This window comes from Argopecten irradians, chromosome 16 (assembly GCF_041381155.1).
Source record: "Argopecten irradians isolate NY chromosome 16, Ai_NY, whole genome shotgun sequence".
Classification (NCBI taxonomy): Eukaryota; Metazoa; Mollusca; class Bivalvia; order Pectinida; family Pectinidae; genus Argopecten; species Argopecten irradians.
In genome coordinates this window covers 31,091,638-31,114,455 of record NC_091149.1, presented here as the reverse complement: position 1 = coordinate 31,114,455, position 22,818 = coordinate 31,091,638, and the positions used below count along the sequence as shown (strand labels likewise).

At 36.6% G+C, this 22,818-nt stretch overlaps 1 protein-coding gene and 1 long non-coding RNA gene across 4 annotated transcripts in view; one reads left to right on the top strand and one right to left on the bottom strand.

Moving 5' to 3' along the window:
- LOC138310546 (solute carrier family 15 member 2-like) overlaps positions 1-22,779 on the top strand; it is a 32,803-nt gene extending 10,024 nt beyond the window's left edge. Inside the window, exons 4-9 of one of the 2 annotated variants that reach the window (XM_069251808.1) lie at positions 1,357-1,438; positions 11,120-11,258; positions 11,584-11,738; positions 12,272-12,428; positions 13,073-13,236; positions 22,402-22,779. In XM_069251808.1, the coding sequence (XP_069107909.1) occupies positions 1,357-1,438; positions 11,120-11,258; positions 11,584-11,738; positions 12,272-12,428; positions 13,073-13,236; positions 22,402-22,430 (726 nt within the window). In that variant the 3' untranslated portion in view covers positions 22,431-22,779. Of the gene's footprint in view, positions 1-1,356; positions 1,439-11,119; positions 11,259-11,583; positions 11,739-12,271; positions 12,429-13,072; positions 13,237-22,401 lie in introns of those variants that run through there. The other variant, XM_069251807.1, reaches the window with a different exon arrangement.
- LOC138311187 (uncharacterized) lies at positions 2,358-6,232 on the bottom strand. 2 transcript variants are annotated; one of them, XR_011206546.1, is made up of 3 exons: positions 6,060-6,232; positions 2,686-2,773; positions 2,358-2,433 (listed from the first exon to the last, which is right to left on the bottom strand). It is a non-coding gene; the product is annotated as an uncharacterized lncRNA (long non-coding RNA). The 2 variants fall into 2 exon arrangements; XR_011206545.1 differs by lacking the exon at positions 2,358-2,433 and adding an exon at positions 2,454-2,619 and having other exon boundaries at positions 2,661-2,773.
- Positions 22,780-22,818: the final 39 nt, after the last annotated feature.

The window sequence follows — 22,818 nt, the reverse complement described above, 5'->3', positions numbered from 1 at the left end:
CACGGTCCACCAAGGCTTACTAAGGATGAAAGCTTGATTACGGGCTTTTTTGGAGCAAATGAAACAATATTTATTGCCGAAAATGTCATTTCAAACACGTTTAGTTACAAAATGTGTTAAAAGAAATATATAATTATTATAGCCAAGTGTTTCTACGCAATTTTTTTTCTGTAATTAATTGTTATCACTTAATCTGCCTTTTACAATAATAGGTTTCGTATAATTTGATGGTTTAAATGTGTTTGATAATGACTATTTCTATCTATTAAAACAAATAATTCCAAAAAGTAGCAAAATGCACCAGACAAGGCAATGATATAATGCTTGCAACGTAAGAGCGTAATAGGACGTAACACGCCGTATTACGTCGGGCTTTCCACCGCTACAAGCTGTGATGTGCCTTGACAGAACGTACCAAAACGGCTATCATCCACCTTGGCTTGCTGTCAAAACCTTGACAAACCTTGACAAACCAGCATAGAACGTGCAGTTAATCTGCATCAACCTTGGCAAAATGCGGAAAAAACGCAACAGAACGTCACAAAACTTGAAATCACCGTGAGATTCCCGTGAACATGCTTGCTGCCCGTTCCACCACGGACCGTCTGGAAGTTTTGTTACCGCCTCGTACGCGCTGTTACGTTTTGTTACGTCAATGCCGTTTTATTACGTCCTGCGGCGTTCACCATCTGTACCGTGACTGCCGTGGCAATTTTTTGGACAGTTTAAGAATCTGGCACGGCATCCACGGTAATCACGACCGCTCACGTTTGTCTATCACGTCCTTCTGCGTTGTCTCGCGGTCACCACGTTTTGTCCACGGTGGTCTGAAACGGGGCTGCCGTGGCTGCCGGGAACATAGTGTAAACCTAGCATTATTAGCATATGCCTGTAGGATACGAATTCATTGAAGTAGTAAATATGGGGCAAAGAAGAAATTGCACGAAAATTAAAAGAACTCTCATGATAATACAGCATGCCGACCTAAGGTCAGCCTGCTGAACTTAGCTCCTCATACGTCTGTTGTTTTTGCATTATTTTTACCAAAAGAAAAAAAAATAGCAGTAAACACCTACAATGTCTCTCATTGGTCATCTCCCACCTCTCTAGATTGATTCTGATTGGTTATATAATAATTTTCAAATTCAACCTACTTCTCATGGCATTGCATTGATAATAATTTATTTAGACGCTAATTGAAAGTCTTATAGTATAGCCCTCGATTAACTAAGTATTAAGGCTTTATATTTGAGGCCATTACAGAACTTACTGATCTTGTAATGATGTCTATTTTAGATTGTTATAGAGAATGGTTTCTGGAATGTTTCTGACTTTATACTTATTTGTTTGTTTCAGGCCTTTACAGAGAATGGTTTCTGGGATGTTCCTGACAGGTGTAGCCTTCGTGGTGGCAGCACTTGTACAGATGAAGTTAGATGTAAGTTAATACAAAGTTTTTTATACACAGCTGTAGTGTTTCATCAGAGGTGGAGGAAACCTTGCATATTTCCGCATCAAGTCTGTATTTCAAATTGCTTTGTATTGTTGGTAAGATCTAAATCTAAATAGTCCTCAGTAACCCATTGGTAGAAATATATCATTACAAACCCGTACTTACAATAATTTTGTTACAATAATTTTGTTTGTTCTATCTATGTCTATCTTATTGTGTGATAAAACCATTTCTATTATGCCCAGACTGTTGTTGGTAAGATCTAAATCTAAATAGTCCTCAGTAACCCATTGGTAGAAATATATCATTACAAACCCGTACTTACAATAATTTTGTTTGTTCTGTCTGTGTCTTGTTTGATTTTATTATTATCATTGTGTGATAAAGAATGATTTCTCATATGTCCAGATATAATGTTGTACTAGTCACATGACAAGTGGTTAGTAATGTAAACATACAGTGATAATAAGGTAAACAACATAATCACAATAATGAACAACGTATCATTACATAATCGGAATTACCAGAATTCTTTTATGATCTGTTTAATCACAAACTATAACTGAGAGAGATATTGGTGTTAATATCAATGTTATTATTTTTAAATGTTCTCTTATTAAATATTTTATAATGCAGTATGCAAATTTATCTGAACTGCATTTACTGTATTATTGAATGACATCGTGTATGCAAATACTGAAGTAATCAATGAAATAGAGTTAACAGTTTATTTACAGAATGTAGAAATATGTCGGAATTTCCATTTTGTACTAACCTTCTTTTTCACAAAAATATGGCAAAAAGATTGTACAGAGCTGATCGTTCCAGCCGTGATCATAGATATGAACACAATCTTCATTACCATTAGCATCGTTAGGTTGACCCGGAATCCAGTCGGTGTATATATGTTACTATCGAGTTGTCTGACACCCAAAACCAGACAGATCGGGTATTTCTGTACGCTCCGATCCATGGACTTCCTTGTCAAATAGTAAATCAACAACAATGATAATAATAAACCCCATGATTTTATCGAAAGTATATTAGATATTAGGTATTTTTACCAAAAGAATGTTGCACGAAAGAAGAATATCAAATATGACGACTTATAGATTCTAAATGATGCTGCCTTTTGCTGTGTCACTTCTGATTGGCCGTTACAATATCTTTTAGACGTTTCGGTATTGGGCACTGATATAAGGTAAACACGTAATATTTATTAATCTGGATACCTAATAGGCTATGGTTAATTTTCAGCCAGGAATTTTCTGCAGCTGTTTCTATCTTTACAAGGTTGCTGTCATGGTTGAGGCATTCATTCTGAAAAAAGGAAAACAATGATTTGAGCATTTTGATAGTAAAATAATGTTTCTTCACAAAGAGACAGTAAAATAAGTCTGGAAAAAGAATTCAAGCAGATGAGAGTACATGGCACATTTGTATTTCTTGTATAGCCTTTGTTGATACTCGAAGATGATTTTTAATGTTTAAACCTCTGTTGGAAATACAGACAAACAGACATGTTTTCGTTAAGGCTGTTACTCTCCTACATGCTGAAGAGTGACTTAGGTTGATCAACATGGCGAACGTTTTTCGATGACGCGTGTGAAACCTATTTTCGAGAACATATTTGTTTTCCTTTCTTTTTCAGATATCTCTTGGAAGTTTACAAATAGGGATTTATAACTTTGCCCCATACTTAGACATAACGTAATTTGTTCTGAAAGCACAAAAAAGAATTTAAAAATTATCTGTAAAATGCAAAATTATTCGACTGAATAATATCAATAATTCAAATTAATGATTTCGATAATTCCTGGAATTAGTAATATCAATAAATCGAGACATTAATTTATCTACTGACATCATTAAGGTATCTACTGACATCATTAATTGATCTAATGACATCATTAATTTATCTAATGACATCATTAATCTATCTAATGACACCATTAATTTATCTAATGACACCATTAATTTATCTAATGACATCATTAATTTATCTAATGACATCATTAATTTATCTAATGACACCATTAATTTATCTACTGACATCATTAATTTATCTAATGACATCATTAATTTATCTAATGACACCATTAATTTATCTAATGACACCATTAATTTATCTACTGACATCATTAATTTATCTAATGACATCGTTATTTTTTATTAGTGACATCGTTAATTTCTTTTGTGACATCGTTTTTAGCTCACCTGGCCCTAAGGGCCGGTGAGCTATTGCCATGGCGCGGCGTTTGTCGTCCGTCGTCCGTCGTCCGTCCGTCCGTCCGTCCGTCAACATTTCCTTTAAATCGCTACTTGTCATAAAGTACTGCATGGATTTCAACAAAATTTGGTCAGAAACTTCCTTCGGGGAAGGGGATCAGATTTTGCATAAATTGTGACCCTGATCCCCCTGGGGCAGGAGGGGCGGGCCCAATAGGTGTAATAGAGGTAAATCCTATAAATCGCTACTTGTCCTAGAGTTCTGCATGGATTGCAACCAAATTTGGCCAGAAACTTCCTTAGGGGAAGGGGATCAGATTTTGCATAAATGGTGACCCTGACCCTCCTGGGGCAGGAGGGGCGGGGCCCAATAGGGGTAATAGAGGTAAATCCTATAAATCGCTACTTGTCCTAGAGTTCTGCATGGATTGCAACCAAATTTGGCCAGAAACTTCCTTAGGGGAAGGGGATCAGATTTTGCATAAATGGTGACCCTGACTCCCCTGGGGCAGGAGGGGCGGGGCCCAATAGGGGTAATAGAGGTAAATCCTATAAATCGCTACTTGTCCTAGAGTTCTGCATGGATTGCAACCAAATTTGGCCAGAAACTTCCTTAGGGGAAGGGAACAGATTTTGCATAAATGGTGACCCTGACCCCCCTTGGGCAGGAGGGGCAGGGCCCAATAGGGGTAATAGAGGTAATTCCTATAAATCGCTACTTGTCCTAGAGTTTTACATGGATTGCAACCAAATTTGGCCAGAAACTTCCTTAGGAGAAGGGGATCAGATTTTGCATAAATGGTGACCCTGACCCCCCTGGGGCAGGAGGGGCGGGGCCCAATAGGGATAATAGAGGTAAATCCTATAAATCGCTACTTGTCCTAGAGTTCTGCATGGATTGCAACCAAATTTGGCCAGAAACTTCCTTAGGAGAAGGGGATCAGATTTTGCATAAATGATAACCCTGACCCCCCTGGGCAGGAGGGGCGGGGCCCAATAGAGGTAAATCCTATAAATTGCTACTTGTCCTAGAGTTCTGCATGGATTGCAACCAAATTTGGCCAGAAACTTCCTTAGGGGAAGGGGATCAGATTTTGCATAAATGGTGACCCTTACCCCCCTGGGGCAGGAGGGGCGGGGCCTAATAGAGGAAATAAAGGTAAATCCTATAAATCGCTACTTGTCCTAGAGTTCTGGATGGATTGTAACCAAATTTGGCCAGAAATATCCTTAGGGGAAGGGAACCTAACTTGTATAAATTTTAGCTCTGACCCCCGGGGGCAGGAGGGGTGAGGCCCAATAGGGGAAATAGAAGTAAATACTATAAATCGCTACTTGTCCTAGAGTTCTGCATGGATTGTAACCAAATTTGGCCAGAAACATCCTTGGGGGAAGGGGAACAGAACTTGTATAAATTTAGGCTCTGACCCCCCGGGGGTATGGAGGGGCAGGCCCAATAGGGGAAATAGAGGTAAATCATATAAATCGCTACTTGTCCTAGAGTTCTGCATTGATTGTAACCAAATTTGGCCACAAACATCCTTTGGGGAAGGGAAACAAAACTTGTATAAATTTTGGCTCTGACCCCCTGGGGGCAGGAAGGGGGGAGGGGCAATAGGAGAAATAGAGGTAAATCCTAAAAATCGCTACTTGTCCTAGAGTTCTGCATGGATTGTAACCAAATTTGGCCAGAAACATCCTTGAGGTTAACTGAATTCGTATAAATTTTGGCTTTGACCCCCTGGAGCAGAAAAAGTGGGGCCCAATAGGGGAATTAGAGGTAAATATTCAAATTCTTTCAGAAAAGAAACAATGAACTTATATTTAGAACATTACATGGCATTACAAACCAGGTGAGCGATACAGGCCCCTTGGGCCTCTTGTTTATTTAGTGATATAACATATTCACGTTGTTATTATCATTAATTGATATCGATAAATATTCCGATTTATCGATACATGCAGCACCAAATTGATATAACTACTTGATATAACGTAGTTATATTATTAATTCATGTGTTGCGTCACATAAACAATAACTTCTCCACATTTTGTGTGTGACGTCACCCGCTTTGGTTGATCCAGGTATGAAGCCTGCTTGTCTCATTGAATCCCAAACTCTATTTGGTATTTAATTTGGGAGAAACCATCATAACATAGATGTTAAGCTTTGATATGTATACTACTCTCTTCGTGTTGATATGCTTTGTCGCTCTTTTTTCTTTCTTCTTCTTTTTTTTTGGGAGGGGGCAATTTTGATTATATTTCATTTGAATGATAGACTACAGATTATAGTCTTTCTTATAACCTGTCTGGGCGTCAGACCACGTGTCTGTAAACAACCTATAACAATATATACGTCTTACTAATTACCTACCTGGGCGTCAGACCACGTCCTGGTGTCTGTAAACAACCTATAACAATATATACGTCTTACTAATTACCTACCTGGGCGTCAGACCACGTCCTGGTGTCTGTAAACAACCTATAACAATATATACGTCTTACTAATTACCTACCTGGGCGTCAGACCACGTCCTGGTGTCTGTAAACAACCTATGACAATATATACGTCTTACTAATTACCTACCTGGGCGTCAGACCACGTCCTGGTGTCTGTGAACAACCTATAACAATATATACGTCTTACTAATTACCTACCTGGGCGTCAGACCACGTCCTGGTGTCTGTAAACAACCTATAACAATATATACGTCTTACTAATTACCTACCTGGGCGTCAGACCACGTCCTGGTGTCTGTAAACAACCTATAACAATATATACGTCTTACTAATTACCTACCTGGGCGTCAGACCACGTCCTGGTGTCTGTAAACAACCTATAACAATATATACGTCTTACTAATTACCTACCTGGGCATCAGACCATGTCCTAGTGTCTGTAAACAACCTTTAACAATATACCTGCCCCACTGTAACTGTGTACTGAGACAGACTTCCCTGTATGTTACCCCTGCCCCACTGTAACTGTGTACTGAGACAGACTTCGCTGTATGTTGCCCCTGCCCCACTGTAACTGTGTACTGAGACAGACTTTCCTGTATGTTACCCCTGCCCCACTGTAACTGTGTACTGAGACAGACTTTGCTGTATGTTACCCCTGCCCCACTGTAACTGTACTGAGACAGACTTCCCTGTATGTTACCCCTGCCCCACTGTAACTGTATACTGAGACAGACTTTGCTGTATGTTACCCCTGCCCCACTGTAACTGTGTACTGAGACAAACTTCCCTGTATGTTACCCCTGCCCCACTGTAACTGTATACTGAGACAGACTTCCCTGTATGTTACCCCTGCCCCACTGTAACTGTGTACTGAGACAGACTTTCCTGTATGTTACCCCTGCCCCACTGTAACTGTGTACTGAGACAGACTTCCCTGTATGTTACCCCTGCCCCACTGTAACGTGTACTGAGACAGACTTCCCTGTATGTTACCCCTGCCCCTGTAACTGTTATAACAATTTGTATTACCCCTGCCCAGAACCTTCCTGTATGTTACCCCTGCCCCACTGTAACTGTTACTGAGACAGACTTTCCTGTATGTTACCCCTGCCCCACTGTAACTGTGTACTGAGACAGACTTCCCTGTATGTTACCCCTGCCCCACTGTAACTGTGTTCTGAGACAGACTTCCCTGTATGTTACCCCTGCCCCACTGTAACTGTGTACTAAGACAGACTTTCCTGTATGTTACCCCTGCCCCACTGTAACTGTGTACTGAGACAGACTTCCCTGTATGTTACCCCTGCCCCACTGTAACTGTGTACTGAGACAGACTTCCCTGTATGTTACCCCTGCCCCACTGTAACTGTGAACTGAGACAGACTTTCCTGTATGTTACCCCTCCCCACTGTAACTGTGTACTGAGACAGACTTCCCTGTATGTTACCCCTGCCCCACTGTAACTGTGTACTGAGACAGACTTTGCTGTATGTTACCCCTGCCCCACTGTAACTGTGTACTGAGACAGACTTTCCTGTATGTTACCCCTGTCCCACTGTAACTGTGAACTGAGACAGACTTTCCTGTATGTTACCCCTGCCCCACTGTAACTGTGTACTGAGACAGACTTTCCTGTATGTTACCCCTGTAATCAGTTGGCGATAGGAGGTAATTCTTCTTCGACTGCATCTATATCTAATGTGCATGGGTTAAGATTTCTTTGCTTTTGTATATAAATGACAACTAGGAATTGGATAAGGTGGCTCCTTTTTTTTATTATGATACAGTCGCTCTATTTATTGCGGTGTTCAGTCGAAAAGGCCCCTGTGAAAATAAAATACACACAACGGTTCTGTTTCTATTAAAATTCGAGAAACAAATTACGGCTTTGATGTTTATTCGTTTTTCAACTGTTTAGGTTGTATTGTTCAAAGTATTGATGTATGAAAGTATAAAGATGAATTAATGACTATTGTGTATTACATCAATTCTTTTTTCATATTAATTTCTTAAAATGACAAGAATTGGGTTTTTTCGTCGGTACGGTAGTAATAATTATAAGCATAAATATATTTTGTATTTTATCACATTTTGGCTGATTGGAAGGGATCAAGGGAACAAGTTATCAATCGCACAAATCTCTAAAAATCTTCCCTTGCAGTCATTAGATAGAGAAAGTATATGGGTCAAAGAAAAAGTGTATTTTTTTATGTTCATTACGTATCCCTTTTATTAAACTGGTGTCCGATAGTTGTTATGTCTTCAAATTTCTTGTGATAACGCGACATTTTAGATCTTCGATTTTTATAGATGCAATCATTAACACTGGCAAGGAATGATCGCAAATAAGAGAACGTTATATTTGTAAAATCCTTAAATGACGTTGCATTAACACATAAGATAACATTTTCTTATTGAGGGATGGGTCGTTTAAGTTTTTGTTTATTTATTTATGTGTTACACAAGTCCGTTCTACCACGCGTCCCGCTCAAAGGATTGTACTTGTACACAGAGATCTGTTTAGTTATCTGACTTTTTAGTCACACAAAACTAAACATAAAGTGGTAACTAATTTGCGTCTCTTTGATTAGTTCTAGAAAAGTTATCTCATGTGTTAATGACACACAAGGTCAATTGCATTTAAGGATTATAAGTTTCTCCTAGTTTACAATAACTCTTTGTCAGAGCTAATGATTGTATCTATCTGTAAAAATCGAAGAACTAAAATGCAGCGTTACTACAAGAAATTTGAAGACATAACATATTATCGGAAATCAGTTTCATAATAGGGATACGTAATGAACAAACAAATACACTTTTTCTCCGATACCTACACGTTTAATACTGGTTGGTCTAAGGCAATACACTTACACTCATGTCGCCGGAGATTGTATTGAATGGCTACCCATGCAATGAAGCGTGATGTAATTACTGTGTTCTTGGTACAATTTTAACAATATTTTTCACAAACTAGACTGGATTTACTTTAAAAGATACCAACAACGGGATTTGCATGCGTGGATATGAAGGATAGGGATACACGTGTTTTACCCTCGGGCAAGCCTCGAATTTTACAACATTTTGTGATCCTAAGGTACAATATCCCTATCCTTCATACAAATGTATCCACATATGAAAACGTCTGATAATATTTAACCCATACTTTCTCTATATATTAACTGGAAGGGAAGATTTTTAGAGAGATGTGTGAAAGTTTGTAAACTTGTTCACTTGATCTCTTCCAATCAGCCACAATGTGATAAATAAATCTATGCTTATAATTATTTCTACCGTACCGTATAGAAAAAAAACAATTCTAGACATTAAGATTTAGTATTTAAAGATAATGATATGAAAAAAAGAAAACATGATATACACGATAACCGTTAATTGATCGTTATACTTTCTAATGTTTTATTTACATATACAGATATCTACATGTAATTTCATACAGCAATACTTTGAACTATACAGCGCAAACAGTTGAAAAATGAATAAACAACAAAGCCGTAATTTGTTTCTTGAATTTTACTAGAAACAGAACCGTAGTGTGTAATCTTAATCGGAACTGTTTTCACTGGGGCCTTTTGAGCTAAGGCCAACTGTTTGACCGTACACCGCCAATACAAAAAGAGCGACTATAGATATAATCAAACAGAATACACCTTGTCACATTTTTAGTTGAAATTCACATACAAAAGCCAAGAAACCATCATCTATAACCCATGTACAGCAGATATAGATGTGATCGAAGAAGAAATACCTCTTATCGCCAACTGATTACGCTGAAGCGTGTTACCATGGGCGTCGCCATCTTTTACCGAAAGTTGTCCAAAATGGTTGTTCTAGACCCCTATAATGTCCAAAACTGGTCTATTGGCACTGATGGGTCCATATTGATATACATGTAAACTGTAACTAATTCTCAGATCCATGTGAATTTGACTTCACATTTCCCAAGGACATCAATATACAGTTGTTGACTGGGGTTGAGGGTAACAGATGATTTGTTGGACCCGAAAACAAACTGTTCCCCGAGGCCGAAGGCCGAGAGCAACGGTTTGTGTGAGGGTCCAACAAATCATCTGCTGCCCGAAAGCCCAGTCGATAACTGTTTTGTTATATCCCATTGTGACGTCACTCCGGTCCAACAGCACATTTTAACAGTCGATTTTAACAGTTCTTTGGGCCGCTCGACGGAACAGTTTATTTATTGGCATTTTTGTCCGTAGAGTTTATATAGAAAATATTTTATAGGGGTATAACAATATACATTAATAACCTTCTAGAAAGTCCCAAACATCACTGACGACTCCCAAATTGTAGAAGGACCAAACAGCTGTTCGCATCCCTAACGTCACTGACGGATCCAAGAAGGACATAACAGCTGTATGGTATCCCTAACGTCACTGACGAGTCTTAGATACGATAACAGCTGGATGGTATCCCTAACTTCACTGACGAGTCTTAGAAGGACGAAACAGCTGTATGGTATCCCTAACATCACTGACGAGTCTTAGAAGGACAAAACAGCTGTACGGTGTCCTTAACATCACTGAGGTGTCCAGAAAGGACGAAACAGCTGTACGGTGTCCCTAACATCACTGACGAGTCTTAGAAGGACAAAACAGCTGTATGGTGTCCCTAACATCACTGACGTGTCCTAGAAGGACAAAACAGTGGTATGGTGTCCCTAACAACACTGACGAGTCCTCGAAGGATGAAACAGCTGTATAGTGTCCTTAACATCACTGACGTGTCCAGAAAGGACGAAACAACTGCATGGTGACCTTAACATCACTGTGCAGTCTTAATAGGCATTCTGATATATCAGATAGTCAGTGGAACCAGGTTACAGTGTACAACTATTTCGCCCTTCCGTATCAAGACATTGGACTTTGACATTTCAGCGGTAGACTTCTTACAGAAATGAAAATCATTCATCTAAGGTGTCATTCTCTCCTTTTTCAGTTCGACTTGTGAATGGAACTGACCGCTCAGGCATCGTTGAATTATATCAGGCAGCATTTAATCTCTGGTGGCCCGTGTGTGGAAAGGGGTGTTGGTCAAACAAAAATGCTTATATCACGTGCAAAGAATTAGGATTTGGGTATGTGGATATTTACTGGGGAAATGTCTATCATGACTATCTAAATTTTACGAAAATTGGTCGAACGATTGTAGTTTATATATGTTTATGTTACATAGTTTATCAGTAGATTGCTCTATGTTTGATATTGTAGTTTATCACAAGACTAATATATAAAAATTGGTAAACAACTGAACATGGATACTTGTAATCCTTCGCCCTTTCTCTCTTTCCCTTTGTTTGTTTAATTTGTTGTTTTTGCTTTCCCCATGGAAAATATTTTTGTCATGTTTTTTTATTTTTGTACACTGGTCATTTTGTACTTTTTTCCTCTTCGTTTTTCTAGAGGAGGGGAAATGACAGAAGAGCTATCGTATTCCGCGGACCGAGACACAGTGCAGTACAAGTGTAACGGGACAGAAAATGCTTTACATGGTTGCAAGACTGGCTCATGTTTAATCGAAGGGGCATGTTCAGTTAGTGTTAGAGTAACGTGTCATGGTGAGCATGCTTTGTTCGTGGGTTTGGTTTCTAAAGATTGCTACATAAAATATGGTTCACGTTAAATTATACCTATCCTTGCTAGATGTGTAACTTTATCAATTTCTTGCATCTACATTAGAAACCTGAAGTTACATTGATTTGCCATAATTTAGTGATAATTGTTGCATGATACATTGGTATTTCATGGAAGTGCTAGTCTCGCAAAATACTTCACGAGGGATTATCATTCTGATCTACCGGAGTTACTTCCATTGCTGTCATTTCGTCTACGTGATCTTCAGAAAAGATGTAGTGAGGTCAGGTGAAATGATGTGTATTCAAATAAGGTCATTGTGAGCTACATTTATTGACCTACATATGGATGTATAACCGTGATACGTAGAGGCATTGGGACGTCCCAATTCAGTCCTGACCAGTAACATAGGGGTCTATCTAGGTAAGTAAAGCATTACAAGATGTTGTGACTTAATTGATTTGCAAGTAAAAGTGTCATGATTTTAATAAACATAGAACTTTCCGGTTTTCAACAGGTGCAGTTCGTTTGAATGGCTATCAGACCCTTAGTGGTAGAAAAAGGGTGGAAGTTTTCCGGAAAAATTCAAATGGAGATTTCAAGTGGAAAGGTCTTTGTAGAGATAGCTGGACAGAAGAAAACACAAATGTCGTGTGTAAACAATACGGATTTAGGTAAGTCGGAGTTAATACTGTGTCAAGGTCTATAACTCAAGTTAGTTGGAGTTAATACTGTGTCAAGGTCTATAACTCAGGTAAGTCGGATTTAATACTGTGTCAATGTCTCTAACTCAGGTAAGTCGGATTTAATACTGTGTCAAGGTCTATAACTCAGCCGGACACAAAACACTACCCAATTTCAGAAAATATATGATTATTAACAGACTGTATTAGATGTGACATAGGAAAATAGACACCGTGACTTCACAATATAGTTTCATAAGAATGAAAGATAGAAAACAAACTTACCTCGGTATGTCAGTTTATATCAAGATACCATCCATTTTATCAAAGCAGCCCTAAGAAATTTCCGATTGAAGCATTTGTGTTTGATTGTTGGTATATGTGTGTAGTACATTTGTTTGTTTTTTTTGCGTTGAATAGATTAATCAATAATTGCTATTGTTACGCCGTTATGTCAGCCAATCATAAGCGACGTTACAAACAGGAACGTCAATGTTTCCTTTATGGGCTGATAAAGTACCGGTATAACAGACAGAGAACTGTTCAATGTCTCATCTCAAAAATATACATTTTTATCTATATAAAAGAAAACAAGACAAAAGACAAGTTGAACTGTGTACATGTATAATTTACAGAACAGGAAAGTCAAAGGCTGGAGGAATACAGAATTCCAGTAAAGAAAGGTGGAATGGTATTGAGTTTAATTGTTCTGGTGTGGAGGGCCATCTGTCTTACTGTCATACGGTCAATTGGGAGATGCCATGTGACTCTGACGTTATCGTCACGTGTAGTAACCCAGGTAAGTATACAATACTACAAATGTACACTGGTAACGACATATCTATAGTAATTACATACATATGGTTACTACGTATCGATGGTATCTACATATATATGGTAACTACATATCTGGTAACTACGTATCGACGGTAATTACATATCTATGGTACCTACATAAATACATATCGATGGTAACTACATATCTATGGTAACTACATATATGTGGTAACAACATATCTATGGTAAATACATATCAAAGGTAACTACATATCTATGGTAACTACGTATCGATGGTAACAACATATCTATGGTAACTACATATCTATGGTAACTACATATCTATGGTAACTACATATCTATGGTAACTACATATCTATGGTAACTACATATCGATGGTAACTACATATCTATGGTAACTACATATCTATGGTAACTACATATCGATGGTACACATATCTATGTAACTACATATCTATGGTAACACATATCTATGGTAACTACATATCTATGGTAACTACATATCTATGGTAACTACATATCTACATTTGGTAACTACATATCTATAACTCATATCATGGTAACTACATATCTATGGTAACTACATATCTATGGTAACTACATATCTATGGTAACTACATATCTATGGTAACTACATATCTATGGTAACTACATATCTATGGTAACTACATATCTATGGTAACTACATATCTATGGTAACTACATATCTATCTGGTAACTACATATCATGGTAACACATATCATGGTAACTGCATTAACTACATATCATGGTAACTACATATCATGTAACCTATCTATGGTAACTACATACATGTAACTACATGGTAACTACATATCTATGGTAACTACTCATATCTATGGTAACTACATGTAATACATATCATGGTAACTACATATCAGGTAACTATCTACATCATGGTAACTACTATGTATCTATGGTAACTACATATCATGTATATGGTAACTACATATCTATGGTAACTACATATCTATGGTAACTACATACCGATGGTAACTACATATCTATGGTAACTACATATCTATGGTAACTACATATCTATGGTAACTACATATCTATGGTAACTACATATCTATGGTAACTACATATCTATGGTAACTACATATCTATGGTAACTACATATCTATGGTAACTACATATCTATGGTAACTACATATCTATGGTAACTACATATCTATGGTAATTACATATCAATGGTAACTACATAGGGATTGGATTTCGCTTTTATGTTAACCATGCTTGTATGGAGCAATTCCTCTAAGAGCCAATGTATATTCTTAGAAAAATTGCTCTATACAAGCATGGTTAACATAAAACGAAATCCAATCCCTATATTTACACTCACGTGACTTTTTTATGTTTTATGCAATAAAATCGTTAGTTGAATGTGACGTAATTATTCAATAAAAGTCGGTCAAAAGTGGGAGGAGCTTACTCAATTGAACAGCGAATGATGACTCTTCACATAATGTAAAATTATCATCCGCGACGACAAAAATGTTCAATATTTTATTGTAAAATAAACATGACAAACAAAGTAAATTTCAGAGATAATTTTATTTAATCAGATCCGAACTTTAAATATATATTCAATTTTGCTAAAAGTTAATATATATCGTAATAACATAAAGAATTTGTACTCGGCCACATGTGTGAACTCGGTGACCGGTATTGTGCAGCGAGGCGAAGCTGACGCACGCTTACACACTGGAGTTTTCCGAAGTTGTCAAAACACCGATGTTCAAGTAGTTCAATGTGTTTGAGATGTACAGATGTAGTCTGACTTGACGATATTACATCCTTGGCAGCCATGTTTTTATATAATCTACGCTTAGATCCATCGCCATCGATAGATGGAACAATTTCACTTGTGTTCGATGGATACAATGTATTTGTGGTGACGCGTAACTGTCAACACGTGGATTACTAGCGGTTCATGTTTTATAATACACATGATTAAATTCTCAAAGAACAAAGACAAGAGGATATGTTTATAACTGACCCCTATCAGAGGGTCTCACGCCCGTCCACCCCAAAGACTCGATCATAGGACGAACACAGACACAGAGGTAATGTTTACATTTGACACCCATCATTTTGTAACAAAAATGAAAGCATTGAACGCCGCCCTGGTCGGGATATTTTTCCCGTTTCTTTATACAATTGTTAATTTAAAAAATGTTTGTATCATATTTAAGGAATAGATGCTTATTTTGCTGAGGTTATGAGGGTATAATGATAATGGAGCACGTGTAAATTATGTAACCCCGGCGAACAAAATAAACATCTATTCCTTATATTTACAGTTTTTCAAGTAAATTAATATTATTAATTCCCGCGGCAGTTGCATATTTTTTTATTAAAATACACATATTCTTTTCTCTCCCGTCATCGTCAACGAATTCGATTGAACAGCTGATTGGAATCGAGTCATTCATATGTTCCCGCCAAAAGTGGGGTCATGATCCCACGTTGCTACGCCATCGACTATTCACGTAACAATAGAATCGACGCGCGTGTTGTGCTAACATTATGCACTGATAATGATAATACTAGAAAGCATGGTTATTGAGTCCATGTCAGTGCAAACTGTAAATATATAAATATAAAACATGTATATATTGTTTACATTTTTCCAAAATTCTATGAAAAACAACAGTATACAATTAACGTTGCGTCAAAATGTAAACAAAGCCATGTGTTTCCTTTTAAAAAAGTAGCCCCTTTACGTTGCATAGAACATTTTCATACACAAGTTCAAAGTTCAATGTTACCATGCAGTTATGGTAAACAAAATCGGCTAGTATTCGCGTATAGTGAACAAGCCTAGCAAGTGTAAATATATATCTATGGTAACTACGTATCGATGGTAACTACATATCTATGGTAACAACGTAGCTATGGTAACTACATATCTATGGTAACTACATATCTATGGTAACTACATATCTATGGTAACTACATATCTATGGTAACTACATATCTATGGTAACTACATATCTATGGTAACTACATATCTATGGTAACTACATATCGATGGTAACTACATATCTATGGTAACTACATATCTATGGTAACTACATATCTATGGTAACTACATATCTATGGTAACTACATATCTATGGTAACTACATATCTATGGTAACTACATATCGATGGTAACTACATATCTATGGTAACTACATATCAGGTAACTACATACTATGGTAACTACATATCTATGGTAACTACATATCTATGGTAACTACATATCTATGGTAACTACATATCTATGGTAACTACATATCATGGTAACTACATATCTATGGTAACTACATACTCTAATACATATCATGGTAACTACATATCTATGGTAACTACATATATATGGTAACTACATATCATGGTAACTACTATCTATGGTAACTACATATCTATGGTAACTACATATCTATGGTAACTACATATCTATGGTAACTACATATCTATGGTAACTACATATCTATGGTAACTACATATCTATGGTAACTACATATCTATGGTAACTACATACATATGGTAACTACATATCTATGGTAACTACATATCTATGGTAACTACATATCGATGGTAACTACATATCTATGGTAACTACATATCTATGGTAACTACATATCTATGGTAACTACATATCTATGGTAACTACATATCTATGGTAACTACATATCTATGGTAACTACATATCTATGGTAACTACATATCTATGGTAACTACATATCTATGGTAACTACATATCTATGGTAACAACGTAGCTATGGTAACTACATATCTATGGTAACAACGTATCTATGGTGACTACATACGTAGGGATTGGATTTCGTTTTTATTTTAACCATGCTTAGAGGAATTGCTCCATACAAGTATGGTTAACATAAAAGTGAAATTCATTCCCTATATTTACACTCACATGACTTTTTTTTATATATATATTATGCAATCAAATCGTCATTTGAATGTGACGTAATTATTCAATAAAAGTCGGTTAAAAGTGGGAGGAGCTTACTCAATTGAACAGCCAATGATGACTCTTCACATAAGGTAGAATTATTCATCCGCGACGACAAAAAAAAAGGTCAATATTTTACTGTAAAATAAACATGACATAAATGTAAATTTCAGAGATAATTTTATCTTATCACATAAGAACTTTAAATATATATTCAATTTTGCTAAAAGTTAATACATAGCATAATAACATAAAGAATTTGTACTCGGCCACATGTGTGAACTCGGTGATCGTTATTGTGCAGCGTAGCGAAGCTGACGCACGCTTACAAACTGGAGTTTTCCGAAGTTGTCAAAACACCGATGTTCAGGTAGCTCAATGTGTTTGAGATGTCTTCTGACTTGACGATTTTACATCCTTGGGAGCCATGTGATTATATAATCTACGCTTGGATCCATCGCCATCACTTGTGTTCGATGGACTGCCAACACGTGGATTACTAGCGGTGCATGTTTTATAATACACATGATTAAATTCTCAAAGAACAAAGATAAGAGGATATGTTTATAACTGACCTCGGTCAGAAGGTCTCACGCCCGTCCACCCCAAAGACTCGATCGTAGGACGAACACAGACACAAAAGTAATGTTTACATTTGACACCCATCATTTTGTAACAAAAATGAAAGCACTGCACGTCGCCCCGGTCGGGTTTTTTTTTTCGTTTCTTTATACAATTGTTAATTTAAAAAATGTTTGTATCATATATAAATATAAAACATGTCTATATTGTTTACATTTTCCCAAAACTCTATGAAAAACAACAATATACACGTAATTTTGCGTCAAAATGTAAACAAAGCCATGTGTTTCTTTTTAAAAAAGTAGCATCTTTACGTTGCATAGAACATTTTCATACGCAAGTTCAAAGTTCACTGTTACCATGCAGTTATATTATGGTAAACAAAATCGGCTTGTATTAGCGTATAGTGAACAAGCCTAGCAAGTGTAAATATATATCTATAGTAAGTACATATCTATAGTAATTACATACATGTGGTAACTACATATCTATGGTAACTACATACCGATGGTAACTACATACCGATGGTAACTACATATCTATGGTAACTACATACCGATGGTAACAACATATCTATGGTAACTACATATCGATGGTAACTACATATCTATGGTAACTACATATCATGGTAACTACATATCTACTGGTAACTACATACATGGTAAACATATCTATGGTAACTATCATGGTAACTACATATCTATGGTAACTACATATCTATGGTAACTATATCTATGGTAACTACATATCTATGGTAACTACATATCTATGGTAACTACATATCTATGGTAAACTACATATCTATGGTAACTACATATCTATGGTAACTACATACTAGGTAACTACATACATGGTAACTACATATCTATGGTAACTACATATCTATGGTAACTACATATCTATGGTAACTACATATCTATGGTAACTACATATCTATGGTAACTACATATCTATGGTAACTACATATCTATGGTAACTACATATCTATGGTAACTACATATCTATGGTAACTACATATCTATGGTAACTACATATCTATGGTAACTACATATATAACTATGGTAACTACATATCTATGGTAACTACATATCTATGGTAACTACATATCTATGGTAACTACATATCTATGGTAACTACATATCTATGGTAACTACATATCTATGGTAACTACATATCTATGGTAACTACATATCTATGGTAACTACATATCTATGGTAACTACATATCTATGGTAACAACATATCTATGGTAACTACATATCTATGGTAACTACATATCTATGGTAACTACATATCTATGGTAACTACATATCTATGGTAACTACATATCTATGGTAACTACATATCTATGGTAACTACATATCTATGGTAACTACATATCTATGGTAACTACATATCTATGGTAACTACATATCTATGGTAACTACATATCTATGGTAACTACATATCTATGGTAACTACATATCTATGGTAACTACATATCTATGGTAACTACATATCTATGGTAACTACATATCATGGTAACTACATATCTATGGTAACTACATATCTATGGTAACTACATATCTATGGTAACTACATATCTATGGTAACTACATACTATGGTAACTACATATCTATGGTAACTACATATCTATGGTAACTACATATCTATGGTAACTACATATCTATGGTAACTACATATCTATGGTAACTACATATCTATGGTAACTACATATCTATGGTAACTACATATCTATGGTAACTACATATCTATGGTAACTACATATCTATGGTAACTACATATCTATGGTAACTACATATCTATGGTAACTACATATATAACTATGGTAACTACATATCTATGGTAACTACATATCTATGGTAACTACATATCTATGGTAACTACATATCTATGGTAACTACATATCTATGGTAACTACATATCTATGGTAACTACATATCTATGGTAACTACATATCTATGGTAACTACATATCTATGGTAACTACATATCTATGGTAACTACATATCTATGGTAACTACATATCTATGGTAACTACATATCTATGGTAACTACATATATAACTATGGTAACTACATATCTATGGCAACTACATATCCATGGTAAGTACGTCACTATTGGACTAAGACGGGAGCAGCTCCGTTTCAGGTAAAATGACATAAAATGTCCATAATCAAGCTGTGAAAATCCATAGTTCCACTTTCTTATGCTTCATATGCGTGTATTTTTTACCAGTTGTGTCTGGTGTGTGGGTTACGCCAAACGTAAATCGTTCATACGTAATATGTTGTTTAAACGGGGCTGCTATCGTCTTAGTGACGTCACTTTGTATAGTAGTGTAGGATGTATCTGAAAGGAAAATTATCCCTCTTTCTAACGGTAGTAACTCTTTATACTCGCTATAAATGTGATTTGTTTAGCCGCTAAAACTAGGTGGGGTAGAATTTTTGTTTCGGGGAGTTTTCCCTCCATCTGGGGTATATAGTACATGTACATGTACAACACAGGGGGCATTACCTTAATAAAAATGAATGTTGTGATACATACTTGTGTATTTGGTGGATGGAATGCTGAACATACCTAACTTTTTTCTGAAAAATACCAGATTTGAAAAATTATAAAAAAATCGGGATATTTTCTTACAAAACAGAGAAAGAGACGATAGTCGCCATGTTGATATATCTTACGTAGAGCTGAGAAAAAATACCTTTAAGTGATCGAGATCGGGTTACCTCATTCAAGAGATTATATTCAGTAAAACATATTCATTTGATTTAATACCTCTCAACCAGATCAGCTTTTCTGTCATGTGTGACAGCGTTCCTTGAACCAGAGATAAACACTGTCGTCCGCCATCTTGCCGATCAGCGTCAGTAGCAACGTATCCGGTTTCATTCCCTAGTACACCTGGTGTGTAGTGTCGCGGCGGAAGTGATTAATGGCTCGTGGCATATCAATTTATTCATATCTATAGTAAGTCCGTATCTTAGGAATTATGATTATTTTGCATACTTACGGTGTTAACAGCATATGTGATAATTATGGGATATATATATGCAGGCCTCTGGCGCCTTTTCCGTACATAACGATTTTTACAACCATGTGCGCGCCGTTACAACGCATAGCTCCATGCTGTATGGGAGTACGCTTGATGGGCCATCAGATATCTTTGATACAAGCTCTCTGATTGACTCATAGGAGCGAGTGGACCAATCAGAGAGCTTATAACAAATCGGAGACGACAGACAAAAAATGGCCGAGATCGGTGATCATCTGTTCTGCATAACAATAAATGGAGCGTGGTGATCGCTAAGGGATACTTATGTGCAATTTTTATAAGTAAGTGAGTTTATATTGAGGATCTGCACTTCAGGGATGCATTCGTTGAATAGATGGCGATTTTATTCGGTCTGTGCTCATTAGGGAATCGTGACCTGGGGATGTAGCGTGTACTTTTCCGATTAACGATTTTTACACGAATCCTCGTAATTCAACTTTCGATTTGAAATAAAATTCGCCCATAATCCCATCATATCATATACCATAGTGACCAGTAAGAAATTGTCTTATATGAAAGCTAAAAAAAAAAAAAAAAAAAAAATTCATCGTTTCATCAACATTGTGCATGAGTTTTCTCATGTGTTTTAGCCAAATTTATTTTATCCCATGCAAACCTTTTTTATCAAATTAACGTTTACAATCTGTGTTTTAGTCCTTACTTGCTTTTTCTTACCCTGAACTTTTATCCTGATATTAATGCATGACTTGTAGTTTGGCCCTAAATGACCTTAGTTGTCGATGGGCCGTAAAACTCAAACAAACAAACAAACAAACAAACAAACAAACAAAGCTAAAAAATGTTCAGATCGGATAATTTTTGTGGTGTTCAGAGCATTTTAAAATTAATTACCCCATTTTCTGGAAATGGGATACAGGGCTAAGTAAACAACCTTTCAGTATTTTTAGTATTTTTTTTGCACGGGACGTAAACCTGTGGCTCAAGTAATCTGTGGTGGTCGCACATTTTAAGACGCTTCATCAACATGAAAGAATTCATCAAACACCGTCACCACAAAATATTGCTATCCTCAGAGTTTTATCAGGATATATTCTGGTGTCTACCTTTGTTAGCCATTACAAAGGTACGAGTACATGTACATGCACAATTCTAGACACAAAACCTGTAACTTCACTACAAACAGATTCGTGTGACAATGGAGGTTATTTCTGTGGAGACTATTACTATACTAATTGGAATCTTGATTTACCACCACTTAAATCAGAACACATCAATGTGAAGGAGCTAGTCGCTATTTACCTAGCAATTTGTCGCTGGTGTTCTCGATTAAAATCAATCTACACAGACAATAGATCCGCAGCATCATGGGTTATTAAATGATCTTTTCGAAGCCACACTGTCATAATTTTACTGCGGATTCTCTTCTGGTTTTGTGCCTTTTACAATTTCACTTTGAAATATGTGAGTTTAGAGGTTACATGAGCCACAAAAACAAAAACACACCTGTACGATTTAATACCGTCCCTCCAACCATTCACAGCAGAGGAACTCACTTATCATATGTCATTTGTGAATAACAGGTAGTTCAACAGCAGAGTCCCTCCAGTGAGTGGCCGAGGACCTGAAAAGAAGGGCATGGGCTAATTCTACGGTGGCGACGTATACTTCACATCTGAGGTGCTATGTGAAAATTTGTGCACTGTTTCTTCCAACGCCTGTTCCAGCTGTGTCTACAACCTTACAGATGTATATCTATCGTTTTAGTACAGCTAGACAATATCTCAACATCATCACTCACCTTCACAAGTGTTCAAATTTACCTGATCCCTTAAAGGGCGACTACCACCTGCAATAGGAGTTAGCCGGAGTTTAAACGTGTGTTGGGTGTCGCGCAAACGCATGTTGATATTACATGTAGTTAACCTCAAATTCTACAAGCAATTCATTCAACTCTATGTATGGGCAATCTACAGGACATATCTTTTTTTATGTGCATG